A 22,261-nucleotide genomic window follows, 5' to 3' on the forward strand; every position below is an offset into this window, starting at 1 on the left:
GTGTCCATGTCCTTTGTAATCTAAAGTGCATATTAAATAGCAGGATGTATAAGTATCTGTCCTATATAAAGCTTCCTAAGTTAAAAATTGGAAAACTTAATGAAGACTTACCGAAACGGAATCAATAATGTATGTACACCCACCATTTCCCCCTTTGCTTCCATTTCAACAGTTCTTTCTTTTAACCCATAGACTGCTTTTTAAATAAATGAATGAATGAATTCAGAATTCTTTTAAAAAAAAAACTAGTCATAGCTACAGTCAAGGATGATTTCTCAGATAAATATTTGTGGGCATCTCAAGCACATCATCTTCTGATGTCAAACCATAATCCCTTTCAAGACAGTGGTATCAGGGGAATTTAACTTATCCATAACTAAATGTAATGTATCCTATAGGGTGACCATATGAAAAGGAGGGCAGGGCTCCTACATCTTTAACAGTTGCATAGAAAAGGGTATTTCAGCAGGTGTTATTTGTATATATGGAGAACCTGGTGAAATTCCCTCTTCAGCACAGCAGTTAAAGGTGCAGGAGCTATACTAGAGTGACCAGATTTAAAAGAGGACAGGGCACCTGCAGCTTTAACTGTTGTGATGAAGAGGGAATTTTACCAGGTTCCCCATATATAAAAATGACACCTGTTGGAATTTCCTTTTCTATGTAACTGTTAAAGATACAGGAGCCCTGTCCTCCTTTTCATATGGTCACCGTATTTTATATACTACCTTCATACTGTAATATCCTGCTTGGTGTAGATGAGGCCACAGACTCTTATCGCTTCATCTCCGAATGGGAAGAGACTATTTGTATAATTTATTTATTTATTACATTTCTATACCGCCCAATAGCCGGAGCTCTCTGGCCGGTTCACAAAAACCTGAGGAATTCTCTGGACATGACCAGCCATTTGAGTGTTAAACCCGGCTTTAGAAAAAAATACTCAGGTTTTCCAGGTATTTTGCAAAACTCTTAATATCAAATATCAAACCTAAGTATTAGCAGAGATAACGAATATTGAATATCAATATCTTTGATCAGGATGGCAAGAATAGACTTTACTTCAGCAATATCTTGCATATGAATTATTTATTTATTTATTTATTTATTACATTTCTATACCCCTCCCAATAGCCGGAGCTCTCTGGGGCGGTTCACAAAAATTAAAAACATTCAAAGTATAAAACAACAGTATAAAACCATAATATAAAATACAATATGAAAGCTCAACCAGATAAAAACAGCAGCAATGCAAAATTACAAATTTAAAACACCAAGTTAAAATTTATTTATAGACTGTTAAAATGCTGGGAGAATAAAAAGGTCTTCACCTGGCGTCTAAAAGCATATAATGTAGGTGCCAAGCGAACCTCCCTAGGGAGCTCATTCCACAGCTGGGGTGCCACAGCAGAGAAGGCCCTCCTCCTAGTAGCCACCTGCCTCACTTCCTTTGGCAGGGGCTCACGGAGAAGGACCCCTGAGGATGACCTGAGGATGACCTTACATATGGGAGGAGGCATTCCTTCAGATAGCCTGGCCCCAAGCCATTTAGGGCTTTAAATGTTAATATTTAAAGCCCTAAATGTTCAAATGAAGAGAGTTATCAGAGAACCCAATCTCTGATTGATTCATACCACTGCCAATGCCTAATTTGCAGACATATTTTGAAGATTTCCAGTTCAGGCAGCTTCTCCAATGCTCCCCTTCTGAGACTGTTCCTTTATTACACATGGAGATAAATATGCCCAGTTTGCTGAGTGGGACAGGAAAGGTATCTATTGCTTGAGAGACAAGGAGTGAGTAATTAATGACAATAACCTAAAAAAAAAGTTAAATGGCATTAAATGTGCCTGGATCCAACTCCAGCAAGTAAGAACTTATCTAAAGTAGGGGTGTGCACGGACCCCCCGCTCCGCTTCACTTCCAGATCCACGATTTGCAGATCGGGCCGCTTCGCTCCGCCCCCGCTCCGCTCTGCTGCAGAGCTCCGGATCCGGATCGGAGCTCCGTTTTTTACCCCCATAGGCTTGCATTAAGCTAAAAAAGTATACAACTTTTTTTCTGTGAAAGTTAGAAACCTCACATTTGGCACCATGACACCTCATGGAGGTATACACATGCACGCCAAGACTCAAGGCAATCCCATCATCCCCTGATTTTTGGGGAATTTATGAAAATCCAACACCCCATTCACACCCCTTTCGATAACTCCATCAATTTGCACGTTAAAAACCTCAAACTCGCCACCATGATAGCTTATCCAGGGATGCACACGCACGCCAAGACTCAAGGCAGTCCCATCATCCCCTGATTTTTGGCGGGGCTTAAACCTGCAGACATCTCAATGGGGCCATTTCAAAGGAAATCCCAACATGCCATGAATTGGGGAGTAGAGATAAACCTATATGAATCTTCTTCCACACTTGAAAAATGGATTTGGAACTTCCAAAACTCCAAGTGAGCGCAGGAAGGACTTCTCCCCTGAGTCAAAGCCACATACACACAACATCCCTGCGAGGCAGGCAGGGGAGAAGAGAGGGAAGGCAGGCAGGCAGCAGACATTTCTGGGGGCATAATGAAGTGAGCCAAGGATAAGCCAGTAATGCATATAAAATGGAATAAATAAATAAATAAACAAAGGAGGGGTGGAATTAAAAGCAGCAGTGTTGCTGAATAAACAACAAGAAGAACTTTTTTAAAAAGGCTATATCTGTCTTTTACCAGCAATACGGGGACGTGCCCAGGGGAGGGGGAAGCAGCTGCCAGTTCAACTCATGAAAGCCATTGCTTCACCATGAGAGCTGAGGAGTAGAGCTCTCACTTCAACTCATGATAGGCATTGCTCCACCGGGTTACTCTTTTGGAGGGCTCTAATTGCCCTCCAAGTACAGGAGAGAGTGGGGGCACGTCCACATGAGATGCCCTAGGGGAGCTCATCCCCTTGCACCACATCTTTTCAGTTGTTCCCCAAAGTTAGGGTGGGTAGCAGTGCTGTGTTTCTATCTCTTATTATTGGCTTAGTATATGATTTCAGGTTGTGTTTGTGCATTTGGTGGGGCTACTGTTTTAAAAAACACTGGGAAAAGTCCGTTCAGACTAAGAAAGAGAAGTTCCCAGAATCCCAAGTTACCCATTTTGCCTATCCCCTCCTCCAACTTTGGGATCATATGATCATGACCGGGAGTTGACTCTGCCCCTCAGCCCTTCGGAAAAGGTATTTTCCCGCCGGTTTTTTAAAAAAATTCTAGCACACGAACCGCAGCACGTAGAGAGCTGAGAGTAGTCTCAAAATGACCCCCATCCACGACTCTCCAAGCACAAGAATTTTCAGAAAGATAGCTTCAAAAACAACACAGTTATCCCCCTTTCTTTTCTGCAATGCAATCCTATGGGCGAAATGTTTCAAGATGGCGATCGGATCGGACCGCGGAAACCTGAGCGCTCCGAAAATGGGCGCTTCTCTTTGCCTTGCTTCTAAGGGTCCGCGGTCCGCTTCTACTCCGCCTCTGGGCAAGGCGGAGCAGGCCAATTCGCTCCTGCTTCTGCGCTTCTAATCGGAGCGGAGCACATGCCTAATCTAAAGTACAGGTTTGGTCAGGGAGCAGATCTTCATTCCATCAATGCCTTTCAGCACTTATGTCTAGGCCCCAACGGAAAAGAGAAGGTGTTTCTCCATCCCAATTTCCAAAGTGGGTCCCTCTCTGTGTTCTGCTGGATAGTTTGATGAAATAGTGCTCCATTTTTTAGTAACTGCTACATTGTCGTCAATGAAAATTAACAGAAATGCTCACAACTCCCTCAGCGTTGAAGATAAACGCATGAAAAATGGCACCCTGGCAGCTTTTAAAGAGCACATTTGGAGCTGATCCCGGCATGGAGTGATTTATAGGGAATTTAAAAATCCAGACTCAAATGTCGTCCCAGGCACCTCGCGTGCCTTGATCTGTATGGTGAGGGAGAGAGAAACGAAGCAGCTGGAGAAAAGTGCTTAGTCCAATACTTCTGAGTAAACATGCATAGGACTGCACATTAAGATTTTATTTTTTACCCCACAGAATAAGAATATAATCCTTTGCATGACTACCCTGAAGTAAGTTCTATTGGGATCAAAGGGACTTATACACTGGTATAGGATTGCAGGCCAAATCGATCAAGGTCTTCTCAGGATGGCCAGTCCTATCATCAAACATGTGAATTTTGTCTCTGATTCCAGACAAGACTATATTATTAATGCTATCAGTTTCATTATAAAAAATAACTTCTTTGAGCCATCACAAACTGAAGCTGTATGACCTTTCACTTTCTATTCTGTAGGGGATTTGATTATTGTTCAGATATGAAAAACAAGCTTCATCAGTAATTATTTCGTAATTAGTCTCCCCTTCAGTTATCAAAAGGATAGTGATTAATTCTGTTGACTCTCAAATCCCCTGTAGAGTTCCAGTAAACACTTGCAAAACTAATACCAAAGGATGTCATAAGTATCAGAAGCAACATTGAGAGCTAGGTAGAGGATCTTGGATATTGATGGGGAAACTATTTTACGATTGATTGTTGGTCAATGCAATAAAATAAACTACTGTACTGCTACTATACCATGGTAGACTTGCTGATGGTACTTCTTGCTTGCATGGAATGCAAAGCTGACATTGACAACTGTAGGGTTAGAAAACCTAACCCTCCACTTCACAAGTATCATCAGTCAGGAGACCTCCTCATTGGTGGCATTGCTACTTATGGTCTCTTTGTCTCCAGTCCAACAGCCTTCACTGAAGAGCCCCATCAGGCATCGTCAGAGGAACTTGTGTAAGGACTGTTGTAAATTCCATTTATGGTGCCTATCAGAACAATCAGAGTAGAAGAGTCATAAAGCTACAGAAAAGGGGCTTACTGGATTATGCTTTAGGAATGGTGGAGGTTGTTCCAGTAGCTTTTAAATATATGAATTCTCAGATAATTTTTTGGTTCCCTTAAAGGTCTGCTATACAGATTAAGGGATTGTTTTCAGTTTTTAATGGTGCTGAAGTTACAGATTTAGGAGCTCTTTTCACATCCCACAATGTGTTCCTAATGCAGCTATGGTAATAAAAACAGATACAAATAGCAGGCTTTCGATGTGAGTGCTTGGACTTTAAATTGGTTCTTTATCTCCATGAATCTAATTATAACTGTGCTTTGAAGAAGTGGGTCACTTAAAAAGCTCATTGTATTGTCCAGTCACTCCCGCTTCTATTTCAAAAGGGGTAGGATTCTGCAATACCTATAATTACACAGAACCCCTGTGATATTTCTTTTGAAGTCCTTCTCTCCAGGCCTATGTAACATCTTATTCCTTGGTTATTCCTAATTAAAATGGTTTTCAGTTAGCTGCTGATTTAAGCAATTTGTATTTTGTTAAATATTTTGCAGCCTGATTTGATGTGTCACCTTCTTAATACTTTGGGAAGATAGAGTGTTGTTTATTTGCAACAGAGCGTAATTCCATATAACAAACAGGAAGTAGAACCTGTGGAACATGAACTCTTTTGTAAAATCAATAATGGAGTTTGACAGTAAACTGTTCCTCCCTTATTGGCTCCATTACCAGACAGACTAGCCCAATTTTATTTTAAATATTGGTTGATAGATAACAACACCATAAGTATCATTCACTGTGGAACTCTTTTTTCTTAGATGCAATGTGAACAATGAAGTTATGAGTAAATTCATATTCGGGGGATAAATTACACCAATTATTACATTATTCATTCAATTTCATCATTGTCTTAGATGACTCTGATATAATAGTACTGCATTTAGCAGATAACAGATGATGAAGGAGCACAGTGACAATGATTAATATATGTGTGGAATACACTCCTGTTACAGAATGCAACCTTTATTGTAGGGTACTTCCTAAGCATTACCAGCACATCCTGGCCTTGGCATTTGCAGTAAAAGAAATCAATGAAAACTCTCAGATCTTACCCAATGTCACCTTGGGCTTCCACATCTATGATAGCTGTGACAATGCAAGGAAGACCTATCATGCCACAATGCTACTGTTGACTACACTGGAAAACGTTGTACCTAACTATGTTTGTGATATCCAGAATACACTAACAGCAGTTATTGGGGGACTGGATGCTGAAATCTCACGATATGTGGCAAATATCTTGGATATCTATAAGACTCCACAGGTAGGTTATTTGGGGAGCATGAGAATCCTCTACAACACTAACATTTTCCTTTCCTTTCCAGTTCTATTCTGTTGTTTGGGGGCAGAAGTGGGTACAGTGTTTATGAATATCACATGTAGGCTAAGAAAATATATATATATATATATATATATATATATATATATATATTCTCGATAACTATGTATATTACATTGAAGTGTTCTCTGTGTTATAGGTGTTCAGTAGATGCAGCATTCCACCATGTTAAGGCCATAATTGGGGGGTGGGTCATTCTAGCATTCATAAAATGGAAAATATTTCACTAAACTTTCTGAAAATGAAACCTGCCAGAAAGAAATGCTTGTTTTACATATCCTGGGATTTTCAAGAAGATTGGTGAAATATTAAGGGAAGGATGCCAGTTTGAAGAACAAAAGGGGGGGGAAACCTCTCTGAATGAAAATGACACTCAAAACCTCTGTTGGTGACCGTTTTTTGTGCATGAAAAGCTCTGAATTGGGACCCTTACCCTTCAATCCAGTGGTGGGATCTTTTTCCCCTGTCCTTCTCATTGGTGGAATGGCTTTTCTTTTTTAAAAATTCGCTTCCGTTGATTTTTAATGAATATTTCTTTGCCCCATTAAAGTCAATGGAGGCCTCATAGAGCAGAGCATGCTCAGTAGCGTCGCTCTCCCCCCTCCCTCCTGTCTCAGATAGATTGGAATGTTGGAAATAAGATGGCTGCCTGGCTCACCTAGCAGCCGTTTGCTTCTGCAGTTGAGCCAAGGCCCTGTCTGGGCCCTCTTCTTCCCCACAAAGCTGTGGAGGCCAGGGAGGGAGAGAGGAATGATCTGCCTTGCTTGGCAGGAGGCCCTTTCCTGGCTTCCAAGGAATAAGAAAACCTGGCTGGCTCAGGTAGGGGTTTGATAGAGGGATTGACTTTGTTGTGTGTCTGTGAGTGTGAAGAGGGTGGGGTGTGTGTGTGTGTGTGTGTGTGTGTGTGTGTGTGTGTGTGTGTGTTTGAAGTGCTGGTGCATCCTTCTTAATTCAATGTAAAGAATACATGGCAAACTATCCTTTGGGTTTCCACAATCCCACAGTCACCTCTACATATTCTATTCTCCATCCTGTCCTCATGGTTTATATCTGCTTTGGGAGAATGAGAATTTCACTGGTACTTTCTGCCTCTTAAGGGAGGATGTGGCATTAAAGGCTTGTGAGGCTTAACTCCCAATTTTCCTGCTTTTTGGAGTTTGGTTGAAAACTGTAGAGCCCTAACGTTGTTTTGTAAACCGTAGGTTTTTTTATTATTGAATATATATATATATATATATATATATATATATATGCATAATATATATATATATATATATATATATGCATATATATATATATATATATATATATATATGCATAATATATATATAGTCATAAATAAAATGCAATTGCTACTGTTTATTTGCTTTGTTCATTGGATGGTGCACTGACACTGTAGGATACTCATTGCATAAGTATTGATAACTGTGTGCAGAATCGATTTCTGTATGACTGGGTTCCTTTGCAATTCTGGTAGGAACAAAAACCATTAACCCCTCTCCCATACACACACTAAAGCACTGGAGCTAATGGGAGCTCGCCTCCATGCAGTTGAGGCCTGTGGATGAATGTGGGAAATAATGCCACATGTTCTTTGGCCCTCAGCGTCCTCCCAGTACTTTGACCGAATCACCTGCGGCCCTTGATTTTGTGGAGATGTGTGCACATGCAGCTATATTAATGGGTGGCAGCAGAACCAGTGATCTCTCTTTGTTTATTCATCAATTAATTGTCACACTTAAATTAGACCCATTGAAATAAATGGGATGTAAGCCAATCCGGATTTTTATAGGTTCCATTAAAATCAATGGGTTTTACTCTTAAGTATGATTTAGGACTTAGCTAGACAAGGGGTTATCCCAGGCTGATACCCGGGATCACCCCTGTGCATCTAGGTGACACACAGGGGATACCGGGCTCAGGCTGGGATGAACCCTCCCTTGCCCTGGGATAATGGGAACCACTTGTAGCCCAATATTTCTCACCCAAGACCACGAGCGTGTGGCCCGTTCCACAGCTTCTCCTGGCTTCGGCGATTACTCTCCCATCAAGGGCAGGGTGGGGGGAGCGAGGAAATCATTTTTTAAAAAAACTTACCTTTTCTCATTCGTGCGCTCCTGTGCACCCGGCCCTTTAATTTTTTAAAAAAAATTGCGGACGTGACGGGGCTTTCCTTTAGTCCATTGCGTCTAACGTGAAGACTAGGGTGACATCCCATGATAGCTGAATCGCGGGATCGCCCCTCCTCCCGCCCAGATTTCCAGGTACATCTAGCAAAGTCCTCTGTCTGGAGACAACCCTATGAACTGGGAGAGACATTCTGTTATAATATTCATCCTTCCACTGAGACTGTTATCCTTGAACTTGCTTGATGGCTAAAGATAGTCAGTGTTCTCTTAGATCACACTGTTACCTAACCGAGCATTATGTTCCCAACCGGATGCCTATTATGTATGCATATATTCAAAAATGAAATGATTTTATAATTTGCTGCTATGATTTCCTTTCCCTCTACCCAAAATCTCTCCTTAGCTGATCTATGGCCCTGCTCCCGTGATGAACACTAAAACACCAGGCCTTCCCTTCTACCAGTTGGCCCCTCAGGAACACCTTCAGTATGAGGGGATTCTCTTTTTACTTCTCCATTTCAGGTGGATGTGGATTGGGATTGTTGTTATGGATAATGATAATGGAGAAAGATTTCTACAAGTGGTCATTCCACTGTTTTCTAAGAGGGGTGTCTGTTTTGCTTTCGTACAAAGAAGCCCCAAATTAAGTTTTGACAATAAAATTAATGACGCATTTACACTGGGGACAAAAATACATGATAATGTGATGGGCAGCAAAGCCAATGTAGCGGTAGTCCATGGAGAATCTTATTCTACAGCAATTTTTCTCTTCCTTCCATATGTATTAGACCAAGAGATCATGGCAAGGAAAGTAAAAGGGAAAGTATGGATAACAACAGCTCAGATGGAATTCACTTTACTTGTCCTGCAAAGGAAGTTGGATATAGAAATATTCAATGGTGCTATATCTTTCAGAATCCACTCCATTGACCTACCGGGATTTCAGCAGTTCCTTGAGAGCAGAAACCCTTCTACCTCTAAAGAAGATGGTTTTATTAGAGATTTCTGGCAACAGGCCTTTAGCTGTGTATTCTCAGATATTATTGTGGGCAAGGCGGATGGGGACATTTGCACAGGGGTGGAGAAACTAGAGGACCTTCCTGGATCATTCTTTGAAACGCGCACAATTGGACACAGCCACAGCATCTACAACGCAGTCTATGCAGTGGCCCATGCCCTACATCATGCCATGTCCTCTTCTAGAGCTGAACCTGGTGCAATGATGGATGGAATGGAACCCAAACTTAAGAATCTACAATTTGGGCAGGTAAATTCTTCAGATAACAAGGCACTGTATATTGTGTTTTTATTCTCCCACAAAATCTCACTAACATTTTCATCTTCCTTCCCTTGCCCCAACTACAAATCATAGTGTAGTCCCTATCTCAGTCAGTCAATGGGGAGGGTGTTTTTCTTCTTCTTCTAATGTAGATTCTACAGTGAGCTACATTGGCAAAAATCACATATTTTCAACCTTTCTTTCAAGGTTCTACAGGTTCTTTGGGCACTAACTATAGGAAATACCTTCTTTCAATTAGCTTTTGAGGGATACTTCTTTTTCAATTCCCACTTTTATGTCATTTGTGCTATGTAAAAATCAGTGGAACACAGCTTTAATTTGAGGCAGCATTGCTTGAGATGGGAAAACTCACTGACATGTGCACCGCTCACTGGACACATGCCAGCTGCCCAATCCTTCTTGCTATATGTGGTGAGCCACTGGTTAGTCCCAGGGCCTCTGGAAAGTGACACATAGCCACTCCCTCTCTCACTGAGCTGCCGTTTTGTATTAAAATTGTATAGGGAGCATTTAAGTAACAACACAGACATTGTTGTGCTTGAAACCTTAACTGGACCAAAGGTTATCACCAAATGTTACCAAGCACTTAGAACTTCAAATATCATAAACACTATAAGGACTATATGAATAACAAAGCTGCAAGATGTCAGCTGGTTATCTTTTTAATATATTATTGTTCTTTATTCTTCTTAAAGAGAAGAAAGAAAGGGAGGGAGGCTGCAACTGAAACACAGTGGATGAGAGATCAAGGCTTGAACCTTGTCATTCTCAATGCATGCACCAGGCCCTATAAATCCTCTGCATGGCCCTAAAAAACTGACTAAATGGGTGACTGAACACCAGAGGTACTCATTGGCCAGTGTGCTATTTATCCTAGGGCCAGCCATAGCCATCATCCAGCTGAAAAAATAAGCTAGCCAGAGCCTTATTCTCCTGGTACCATTAGAATTTAGTATGAGTTTCAAAGCTGACATGACTTTAAATACATATCCAGCTTCTGCTCTTCACCCACCCATCATCCATTTCTGCTGTACAGAAGGTGCAAGAGGCCTTATCTAGATCAGGACCATACCACAAGTGTAGGCAGCTTTTAAGATCCAGATTGGAGCCCTTACCCTAAAATAAAGATAAGAAAATCATGTGGATGCTAGGTACTGATTTCATGTCCCTTTTGGCCCATAAAGATCTAAATTCAGTCTTTCCTAAATCTTTGCCTTTTCTTTTTCACAATAGCTCCAACCATTTCTAAAATGGGTCTCATTTAACAACAGTGCAGGGCACAAAGTTTCCTTCAACCAGAATGGGGAGCTAGTTGCTGGATTGGATGTGGTCAATTGGATTATCTTCTCCAACCATTCATTTCATAGGGCGAGAGTGGGGAGGGTGGATCCTGAAGCTCCCCAAGGTCAAGCATTCGCCATTGATGAAGTTGCCATATCATGGAATGGATGGTTTAATCAGGTAGGCGTCAATTGTCAGCTAATTGGAAATAGACCCTTTTAGAAATGTGCAACTGTCCTGATGTCTAGCATAACTTTATTGTACAATAGTAAACACTTACAAAGGAAAGGTAATCTGTGAGTTGATGAAATAAATGAAGAACAACATGGATCTGCACTCCTGAAAACTTTGTTTTCCAAGGAGTTATTCCAAGAAATTTTAATGGGATGATAGTTATATTTTGAATGATTTTCTTATCTTGAAATCTTTCCTAGAAATTAGAGGTCCTGTGAAATCCAAGAGTGAAAAGTGATTACGATTTGGTACAGCCTGGACCAAATGTCAATCCTTGTAGATAATGTGTGTTTTTTTCACTGAGAATGATGGCAAAATTCTAGAGACCAAAACCATCTGTTGCTCCTTGTTCTAGCATGGGGCCTAAACAGAGACTATCTGCTGGTTCTATTCACTGTATCTCTGGACAAATCAATGATGTGTCTCAAAAAAACCTCATCTCAGAGTTCCCAGATAAAAAGATCTATGTGGGGTTTGTACATATGGTGAAATGCACTATACTGTTTCTTTTTAAAAGTAGCAATTGACCATAGGGAAAATAGAACTTCAAATGCCTAGAATGATTACTAGAAAAATGTAACCACACCCAATTTATTTATTTCTGAAATCTTATGTCTTTTTTAATATAATTTATTAGAATTGCGTACTTCCCAACTGGTAAATGCTTGGATTGTGGAGTGCAATCATAAAACTGAAAAACCATATCAAACTCAACAACAGCAACACAATGCAGTATACTAATATTTAACATATGTTAAATTGATGATTTAAAAAATGAATTTAAAATATTAAACAAAACATTAAACTATTAAAAACACTGGGTAGGCAGCAGTAAAATTAATAAGCAATGGAACAACTGGAAACTTTAATGCCTGATTAAAGAGGAATTGGGCCCAGAGTCTCTTTGGTAAAATTCAGAAAAGGCTTCAAAGCTTACAGATTCCAAGTTCCATATTTCATCATTATATTGTTTCTTTTCCATTTTTCAAATAGTCCCGGCCTCTTTCTCAGTGTACTGAGAGTTGCCAACCTGGTTCTCACAAGAAAATGAAGGAGGGGGAGCCATTTTGCTGCTACGATTGCATCCCATGTCCAGAAGGGAAGATTTCAAACCAAGAGGGTAAGAAAGAAAGAGAGAGAGAGAGAGAGAGAGAGAGAGAGAGAGAGAGAGAGAGAGAGCACGAGAACAGCATTATAAGAACGGAATAGCTTTAATCCATAAAAAGGTATAAAATAATCTAGGGATGTGCTCCGCTTCTAATCGGACCGTAGAAGCAGGAGCGGAGTGGGGGGCTTCGCCTGCCCTTAAGGCTGGAACCACGGGCTCAATTGAAGACAGCGACGGACCACGGACGGAGGCAGGTAAGGTCCCCCTCTCCCTTGGTCCCTTACCAGGCTCTGCTGCCGTCGCCGCATGGGCGGCGATGGCGGCAGGGCCCGGTAACCCCCCATATGGGAGGAGAACGGAGCTCTGGTCCGGATCGGGAGCCCCGAGCGGAGCGGAGTGGGCATAGGCGGAGTGGGGGCGGGGCGGAGCGGCCCGATCCGAAAATGGTGGATCTGAAAGTGAAGCGGAGTGGGGGGTCCGTGCACACCCCTAAAATAATCCATACGTCAGAAGTTTATTCTCCACACAGAACATGCAATAAAAGATTTTATTGCACTCTGAAATATGATAAATTTCCTGTGAATTTCTGGAAACTCCCTACAGTGCACCTATATTATATTATCAGTGACTTCTGTAGACCTCACAGAGCATCAGAACGAGCATCCTGGAACACCGTTCTAAATTAAAACATAGAGTAGCAGATGCACCATTGGTTCAACACTTCATTGAAAAGTCTCATGGATATGATGAATTCCGGTTTCCTGTTATAGAAAGAATATATCCGCACGAATATAATTGGAATACCCATGACAACATGCTTTTAAGAAAAGAAGCCAAATGGATTTTTAAACTTAATTCAGTGTATCCTCATGGCTTAAACTTTAGCCAAAATTAACAGTCATAGTAATTTAGCCAAGGTACATCTCATTCTCATATGTCTGTAATCAATGCCCCATCCTTTCTTTTTCAGACATGAATGACTGCCATAAATGCACTGAAGAAAACTATCCAAACAAAAAACAGGATGCCTGCGTTCACAAGACTGTAACCTTCTTATCTTATGAAGAACCCTTAGGATTTAGTTTAGCCTCTTTTGCAGTCTTCTTTTCTTTGACTACAACTCTGGTGCTGGGAACCTTTCTGAAGCACCACAACACTCCCATTGTCAAAGCCCACAACCGGGACCTCACCTACACTCTCCTAATCTCCCTCCTTCTCTCCTTTCTTTGTGCATTGCTGTTTATTGGCCGTCCTCAGAAGGTGACCTGTCTCCTCCGACAAACGACTTTTGGGCTCATCTTCTCAGTGGCTGTTTCTTGTGTGCTGGCAAAAACCATCATGGTGGTTCTGGCTTTCATGGCCACCAAACCAGGGTCCAGGATGAGGAAGTGGGTGGGGAAAAGACTGGCCATCTCCATTGTCCTTTTCTGCTCCTTTATCCAAGCCAGCATCTCTACTTTGTGGCTGGCCACCTCTCCACCTTTCCCAGATATGGACATGCAATCAGTGGCTAAAGAAATTGTACTACAGTGTAACGAACAGTCTGTGACTCTGTTTTGCTGTGTTCTGGGCTACATGGGTTTCCTGGCAATGGTGAGTTTCACTGTGGCTTTCCTTGCAAGGAAGCTCCCTGACAGTTTCAATGAAGCCAAGTTCATCACTTTCAGCATGCTGGTCTTTTGCAGTGTGTGGTTATCCTTTGTTCCATCCTATCTGAGCTCCAAGGGAAAATACATGGTTGCCGTGGAGATCTTCTCTATCTTAGCCTCAAGTGCTGGGTTGTTGGTTTGTATCTTTTCCCCCAAATGTTACATCATAGTGTTGAGACCTCAGCTGAACAAGAAGGAACAGTTAATGAGGAGAAAAGAAGGAAGAAGTGTATAAGGCCTTAGCTAGACCAGCGGTTATCCCGGGCTGATACCCAGGATCGCCCCTGTGTGTCCAGATGACGCACAGGGGATACCCGGGGTCATCCCTCCTTGGCCCCAGGATGCAGCCCTACACTTTTGGCCAGGTTTTTCCTGCGGTCTTGGGCTGAGCCTGAGACCGCGAGTGTGTGGCCCATTTCTGTGACTTTTCCCGGCTCTGAGTGATTACTCGCATGGAGCCGTTAGCCACATATGGGGCACAACGCTCCTCAGGAGCACTGTACCCATTGGGGCTAGGGTGGGGGGAGCGCGAAAAGTTGGTAATAAAAATAGACTTCCCTTTGCGTACGATCAGTCGACCCCTCCTGCCTCTTTAAAAACAACAAAATGGTGGGCGCGACACCTCTCTTCCTGAGGCTGTCGCGCCTTAAGTGTAAACAAGGGTGAGATCGCGCCTTATTCGTAATGCGAGGTCTCACCTCCTCTCCCATGGAACAACAGGTACGTCTAGCTAAGGCCTAAGTGCCCATGCCCTTGGTTATACTTTGAAATCTAAAGAAGTAAGTGCATATTATATAGCAGGATATATAAATATCTGTTCTATATAAAGTTTCCCCATAGGTCTTCTAATTCTTTCAAGGTAAAAAATAAATGGAAAACTGAAGACTTGCCTAAAAACAATCAAAATACACCCACTGTTTTCTCCCTTTGCTTCCCTTTCATCATTTCTTTTATTAACCCATAAACTACTTTTTTTAAAATAAATAAATTCAGAACTGATGGGATTTGAGGGTCACCCCATGCAGCAGGGATAAACTGTTCTCCTCTAGGATGAAAACCCCCACCAGACTTCAGTTTTGGCATTAGTACATGCCAACAGCAGTGTTCTGATATAGGCCCATAATTATGTAAAGTAATATTTTATCAATGGTAGAGGAATTACTGCTCACTCGTGTCCACCTCCCATGTATCTCCTGCTCCTTCCACTCCTTTTTCTGTAAAACAAAAAACACCACCCAGGAATTCTGACTTATTTTTTTAAAAAAACAAACAAACATACAGCCATTTCCTGCTGTTAAGGAAAAGCAGCTCAATAAAAATGCCCACTGAATAGGCCATGTGGTCATTGCTGCCTCTTTGAGAGATTAATATCTTTCTTTCTGATTGGGTCACTGGGTGGTGATGGGATCACATCCTCTGCTGCACCTGAGGCAGCAGGTTAGTTGGGGGGGGGGGTGTGCTAAGCATGACAGTTTGTATGGTGTAAACAGCTCTCTTGTCCAACAGAATGGGCCAGAGAATTCATAAGTTACAGTCTTGCGAGTGCCACCACAGCCCCCCAGCATCTGTCACCTGAGGCAGTAACTTCTTGGGCTGTGCCCTGCTTCTCCTTGATTTGGAGAAGCAATAGCAAAGTGGGGGGCTTTTCCTCCATTATAGGTGGAGGAGAAGCGAGTCGGGGGCTAGTAAAGAGAAGCAGCCACAAGTGAATCGCTCCTCTTTTTGCAAAGCACTCTGCCCGCCATTTTGGATATTTTTCCCCATAGGATTGCATAGCGGAAAAGAATAGCATATAGCTTTTTGGTTTTGAAACCCACATCCCTGAAACTTGCAGTGCTTAGAGAGTGGTGGTTGGGGGTCATTTGTGGAGATGTTCAGACTTTGTTGTCTTGCGGTTTGCTTGCTATTAATTTGTTTAGAATTGCTTAAAGGTTTTTTTTAAGCGATGACAGGCAGATCCAACTCTCAATTGTGATGAGAAGTGATCACCTTATGTGAAGCATCCTCCAATCCCGATGTTGGAGGGGGGTAATAAGCAAAACGGGCTAACTTGGGATACTGGGTAACTTTTCTTTCTTTGTCTGAACGGACTGTTTGCAGTGTTTTTTGAAGCAGTAGCCCCACCAAATGCATAAACACATGCTTGTTCCTAGTGCTACAGGGGCATGCTGGCTGTCCTCCTCTGTGCCCGCCCCACAGGGATGGTTTGAAGCAATCCTTGGCTCACTTACTTACCCCTGGTTCCTGGGAGATGTACCAGAGGATGGGCTTTGTGGTTCAACCCCACAAGCCTCTGGCATGCTTGCTCCCAGTGCTACAGGGGCATGCTGCCTGTCCTCCTCTGTGCCCACCTCACAGGATGGTTTGAAGCAATCCTTGGCTCACTTACATACTCCTGGTTCCTGGGATATGTACCAGAGGATGGGCTTTGTGGTTCAACCCCACAAACTGTCCTCCTCTGTGCCCGCCCCACAGGGATGGTATGTGTGTGTCTTGCTTTGACTCAGGGTATCCTTCCTTGTGATAAAAGGCAGCTGCATTGTGCGCTCAGCCTGTTTAAGATTTCTTGGTGTGTGTGTGCATTTTAAGTGTTTCACCTGAGATGAAGATCCTTATTAAGAAAAAATCTTCATTCCCCCAAATCATCTGTCCTATTGATTGCTAATATGGGCAAGCACTTTGCAATGGATCCCTGTGGTTTCTCTATGGAGAATTCTGTGCTATTATTAATTGCTATGGGCACGTGCTTTGCAATGGATCCTTATGGGCAGGTATGGAAAGATGTTAGAGTAAATCCTGTTCTGAAAATGGAGTGTAGGATTTTCAAAAATTCCCCAAAAATCAGTGGAGGCTTAGATTGACTTCCAACTGGGCATGAAAGTGGATACATGGCTAAGCTCTCATGGTGCTGATTTTGAGGTTTCTCACATGAAAACTGACAGAGTTCTTGAAAGGAGTGTGAATGGGAGTTAGGGGGTGATGCTTAAAACAAACAAAAAATCGCCAAAAATCAGGGCATGCTTGGATTTGCTTGAAACTTGCTATGTGGAACTAGATGGTATCTGTGAGGGTGCCTACTTTCAAGTTTGTATCTGTAAAAATGTTGGAGTAAATCCCATTTCTGAAAATGGGGTGTCAGATTTTCAAAAATCCCCCCAAAATCAGGGGATGCTCAGATTTGCTTCCAACTGGGCATGAGTATGGATACATGGATAAGTTGTCATGGTGCCTAATTTGAGGTTCCTAACATGAAAACTGATGGAGTTCTAGCATGGGATTTGAATTGGGGTGAGTTAAAAGGGGAAAAAATCGCCAAAAATCAGGGCATGCTCAGATTGGCTTGAAAATTGCCATGAATGTGGACCTAGGTGGCATCTGTGAAGGTGCCCATTGCCAAGTTTGTATCAGTAAAACTGTTGGAGTAAATCCCACTTCTGAAAGTAGGGTGTAGGATTTTCAAAAATTTCCCCCAAATCACTGGAGCATCAGATTTCCTTCCGTCTGGGTATGAATGTGGATACATGGATACGCTGTCATGGTGGTGATTTTGAGGTTTCTAACATTAACAGAAAAAAGTTATAGGCATTTGGATTTCAATGCAAGTCTGTGGGGGAGGAACGGAGCTCCGATTTGGATCCGGAGCTCCGCAGCAAAGTGAAGCAGACCATAGGCGGATTGAGGCAGAGAGGAGTGGACCCAATCCAGAATTTGTAGATAGGGATCCGAAGCGGATCTGGGCATCCGTGCACAGCCCTAGTAACTTCACTCTGCTTCATGTTAGGGCTGGTCCTGGAAACTCCTCTGGGGGTGACAGAGAGAACTAAAATTATTTGAAGCTGCTCATTAGCCAAGTTTCCAGCACCAGAAGACCAGTTCAAGAAAAGTGGCATGGAACAGTTCCCAAAATGGAGAGGGGATTCCCTTCTCATTAGATGCTTGAAGAGGAACAAACTGCTAATGAAATTAAAGATAAAGAAAAATAAAATGTAAAGGAAAGAAAGGGAAAGGAAATGAACTCCAATATTGAGTTGTGGTCCCTTTCTGAGTACTGTGGCTACTTACAGATCACCAGAAAAAGAAAAGAGGACAAAAGGGGACACACATTTGCATGAAATTTGCATTTACTGATTTTTAGGTGCAATGTAAGGGAAAAAATAATAGAAACACAACACATATCACTGTATTAAAATTCTCAAAAAAAGTTCCCATGGGAACTACAGAGTAAAATTGTGGTTCAAGGAAACATGAAACATTTACTTCCCAAACAATTTTAAAGAAAAGAAGCTCTGTATTCTGGCCTGGACATTACAAAATCAGCCTCGAGACACAAGCCTATGCAGGCAGCCCATCGGCCTTTTGACAGTGTAACCCTGGCCTGTCTTGCACTGGTCGGTCTCTCATACCAGCTGACTGAATTTGGCAATGTCTTTAGGCCGACCTTGACTATTGTCCCACGTGTTGCCATCCAGCCATCACTGACCAGTTGGTGAAGAAATCCAATGCTGGGAACAGTGTCACCAAATGCCAGCTAATTCTCAACATGTGCACTCTAGAGGGTGAATCGGAATTTGCTTCCTACCTTCTGACTGTTTGCAACAGTACTGCTGAAGAGACCCCAGCTTTTGGAGAAGACATGATCATGGTCCAAGACTCATGGATGGTTAATGAGGACACAGTCACAGCTGTCTAAGAGACTCATTGTAGTGAAGAAGCTGTATGTTCAAAAGCAGGTAAGGTCATTCTGTGTCCCAAGAACCAGCACTGTAACTACATCAACCAGGTAGCATCGGACAGAATTGAGGCAAGGGAAGGACCTACTTGAGCACAGAGAAACTCACTGGCAGGATCTACACTACAGCTTTAAAATGGTTTATAACAATCGTGACAACCATTAGGGCTCAGGACACACTACATAATACTGTTTTCAAACCATTTTCGAAATGTCATAACCTGCTTGGTGTAGATCTGGCCACTGTAGATTAACTTTACAAAGTTAATCTACTTCCAACCTTTCGACTTCTTTTAATGGTGTCTTCTGCTCCACATCATTGATCCTGTCCTGAAATGGAAACCTCTGTACCACCAGAATCTGAGGCAAGCCAGCAAGGTTTCATTGAGCCTCTGTAACTGCCATGTGTTCCAAACATGAGGCCATTTTAATTCCCCATCTTCATGTATTAAGGATGGACAGAGTCTTCAAGTCAAAAACCACTCTCCCTTCTTCAGCAGGATTTAACAAAATGATGCTGTGACTTTTTACTCTAGTTCAGTCTGCTCACATGAATGTAAGTTAACCTTTAAAAAGCACTGCTCTCATTCAAAGCTTAGCTGAGAGGTCATAGGACATAATCATAATCCATGGTGCTTTTTCCTTCTCAATCCACTCCAATGATACACCATAAATAGATCAGGAGTTCCAGCATTTGTTCAGAGAAGAAGGACAAGAACACAAGAATCTCATGGCAAGGCTTTGGCTTCACATTTAGAAGTTTCTTCTAGAAAGAGGAAATTGGAGAGTGGAGAAGGTGGAGAGGGGGGAACTTTCACTGCCCTGAGTTACTCACCTCTTTTATATATTGCACAAACAAAATCAGGTTGGGTGTTATTAAAATGACAAACATCTCCAGTGTAAAAAAATACTTCCAAAGTAAAAAATGTGAATTGAGCAAGGCCATAACTAGACCTAAGGTTTATCCCTGGATCGTCCAGGGGTCAAACCTGTTCATCTAGGTGACACACAGGGGATCCATTGCTCAGGCAGGGGCAAATCCTGGATGATCCCAGGATAAGCCTTAGGTCTAGCTGTGGCCCCAAAGAGTTCCATTTGACACACAGGCCTTAGCTAGACCTAAGGTTTATCCTAGGATCATCCCAGGGTCATCCCTGTTCATGTAAATGACACACAGGATATCCCGGGAGCAGGCAGGGGCGACCCCGGGATAAACCTTAGGTCTAGCTAAGGCCCATACTTCCTAAAGCATTATATTAAAGGTGAGACAAATGTCCTATTATCTGAATTTACTTCTACGCTAACTAATCCAAAGTTTATTGTACTAGCCAAAGGCCATGACAAATACATCATGAGAAAGCATCCATACATATTTACAATAATACAAATACCTTGAAAATACACAGAAAACTTGAAATTTACCATAACTAAAACTCAGCTTTCACTCAGCAGTATAAATCTCCATGGCAGTTTATGGAAATTTTGTCTAGTTCTCTCTTCCTTATCTTTTTTGCTACCAGTGCAAACAAAGCCACTTTATGTGTCACATAACTGTTGGTATCACTCAGAAGAAAAAGAACTGTTTCTGCAAGGGCATTCCTATATCCATGTGTTAACAACGGTTTCAGGAATCTCTCTCTCTTGGGTCCCTATACAGAGGGCAAATTATCATGTAGTGAACATTGTCTTCCACTTGATGTTGGCCACAGATGCATAGTCTGCATTCAAACTGTATAGTGTTCTATTCTGTGTTTGTGTATAATGGCAACTTGCTAAGGCACAATAAAGAACTTCTGCTTCTGCTGCTGCATTCAAATAGCACCCCGTGATGGCATCCATTGAGAACGGCAGTTGGCATCACTTGAAATCTCAGTTCAATAAAAGCATTTCTTAAGAAAGTGACCTCACTTTGGACAAATAGCTGGTTCTTAAATGTTCTGTTTTTAAAAGAGGGAACCATTGGGAGAATTTAGAGTTTTTAATTAGTTGCAGATCCCTCCTAGAATCTATCCAAAATAGCCAATCCCTTAGTTGCTTTTTACTTCTACACTACATATTGAAATATTGTAAAGGACAGCTTTCTTAAGTTCCAAATCATTGTTGTCTAGCTTTCAGATAATTTTGAGGGATTTTTCTGTGGGTTATCTAAGGCTACAATCATAAAGATACTTCTTGGGAAATCAGCCTCATTAAGAACCATCAGTCTTACTTCTGAATAAACATAGGACTAGGACTGCACTGTAAGTTGTGTAGTGTAGGTGGGTAAATAACGAGGCAGACAACATAGCTGGGTTTAAACAGGGCCACTTGTTTATTTAACTATCTGCAAGAGGGGGTTGCAACCTATCGGGCATCCATTAGGCCTGTTGCCAGGCCGCTTTGATCGGGCGAGACATTCCTGCCCGCAGCCAGGCGCTACGCCTAGCGTCTCTCCACGGGCCTCCCCTGACGGGGTTGGGGGACCTTCCTTTGTCACCCCCAGCTCAGACCGCCCGGTTCAGAGTGGGTGAGTAGGGTTGGCCCCAAAGGTAGGTCCTATCTCCCAAGCTAGGCCGCTGGGCTCAAAACTGGGAGCCTCAAACCTACCAATCGCTGTAAAGAGCGCCAGTAGATGCTCACCAAATTATAACCCCTATGGATGCCCGTACCTAGCGCAAATTCAAGTGACCAAATTAGCAAATCAACCTATTTATACTCCCTCGCTGTCTTACAGTATGAAGTAGGCGAAAAAACTCATGTACAATTCAGTATATGAGTAAAAAATTCCTACTTGGTCCCCAACAAGGCAACCAGCAAGCCCACACTGTTTACAGGGAGGGAGGGAGGGAGCCGCGCAGCAAAAGAGGTGGAGTGAGGGGTTAGGCTAACCGATATAGCCCACTCGCCCCTCCCCACCTGGCCCAAGATGTCCATCACGGCATGGATGGACATGCCTCGTCACCACCCACGCACACACACAACCTCTTCCCCGCGTTCAGGCTTTGCCGAGCGCGGCAGAAACGCCCATCTTATCATTCACCTCACATATTAACAATACAATCCTGTGCTTGTCTACCCTGTAGTAAGTCCTCTTGGGATCAATGGGACTTACTCTCAGGTGTAGGATTTCAGGCTAAACCAACCAAGGTCAACTTCTCAAGATGTTCAGTCCTTTTATCAAACATATGGATTTTGTCTCTGATTACAAATCAGACTTTATTCTGCTATCAATTTCATTAGTAAAAAAATAAATTCTGTGGGCCATCCCAACCTGTAGCCATATGGTCCCTCACTTTCTATTCTGTAGGTGGCGGGTTATTGTTCAGATGTGACCAACAAGCTTTCATCAGTAATTATTTTGTAATTAGTCTCCTCTTCAATTATCTAAATCATAGTGACTAATTCTGCTGCCTCTCAAATCCCCTGTAGAGTTCCAGTAATCACTTGCAAAACTAATACCAAAGGATGTCATGAATATTACCAGTAACATGAAGAGGTAGGGAGAGGACCTATGAATAGATGAGGATCTTGGATACGGATAGGGAAACTATTTTGTGAATGCAAGAAAATAAAATACTAATACTAATACTACTATACG

At 42.3% G+C, this 22,261-nt stretch overlaps 1 protein-coding gene across 1 annotated transcript; it reads left to right on the forward strand.

Moving 5' to 3' along the window:
- Nucleotides 1–4,597: 4,597 nt before the first annotated feature.
- Nucleotides 4,598–14,190, forward strand: LOC134405613 (vomeronasal type-2 receptor 26-like). Its single transcript, XM_063136854.1, has 5 exons — nucleotides 4,598–4,806; nucleotides 5,888–6,179; nucleotides 8,787–9,650; nucleotides 12,192–12,318; nucleotides 13,277–14,190. The coding sequence occupies exons 1-5, from the start codon at nucleotides 4,598–4,600 to the stop codon at nucleotides 14,188–14,190; spliced, it is 2,406 nt and encodes an 801-aa protein (XP_062992924.1).
- The last annotated feature ends 8,071 nt before the right edge of the window (nucleotides 14,191–22,261 follow it).

The sequence above is a fragment of the Elgaria multicarinata genome, chromosome 11 (assembly GCF_023053635.1).
Source record: "Elgaria multicarinata webbii isolate HBS135686 ecotype San Diego chromosome 11, rElgMul1.1.pri, whole genome shotgun sequence".
NCBI classification, from domain to species: domain Eukaryota; kingdom Metazoa; phylum Chordata; class Lepidosauria; order Squamata; family Anguidae; genus Elgaria; species Elgaria multicarinata.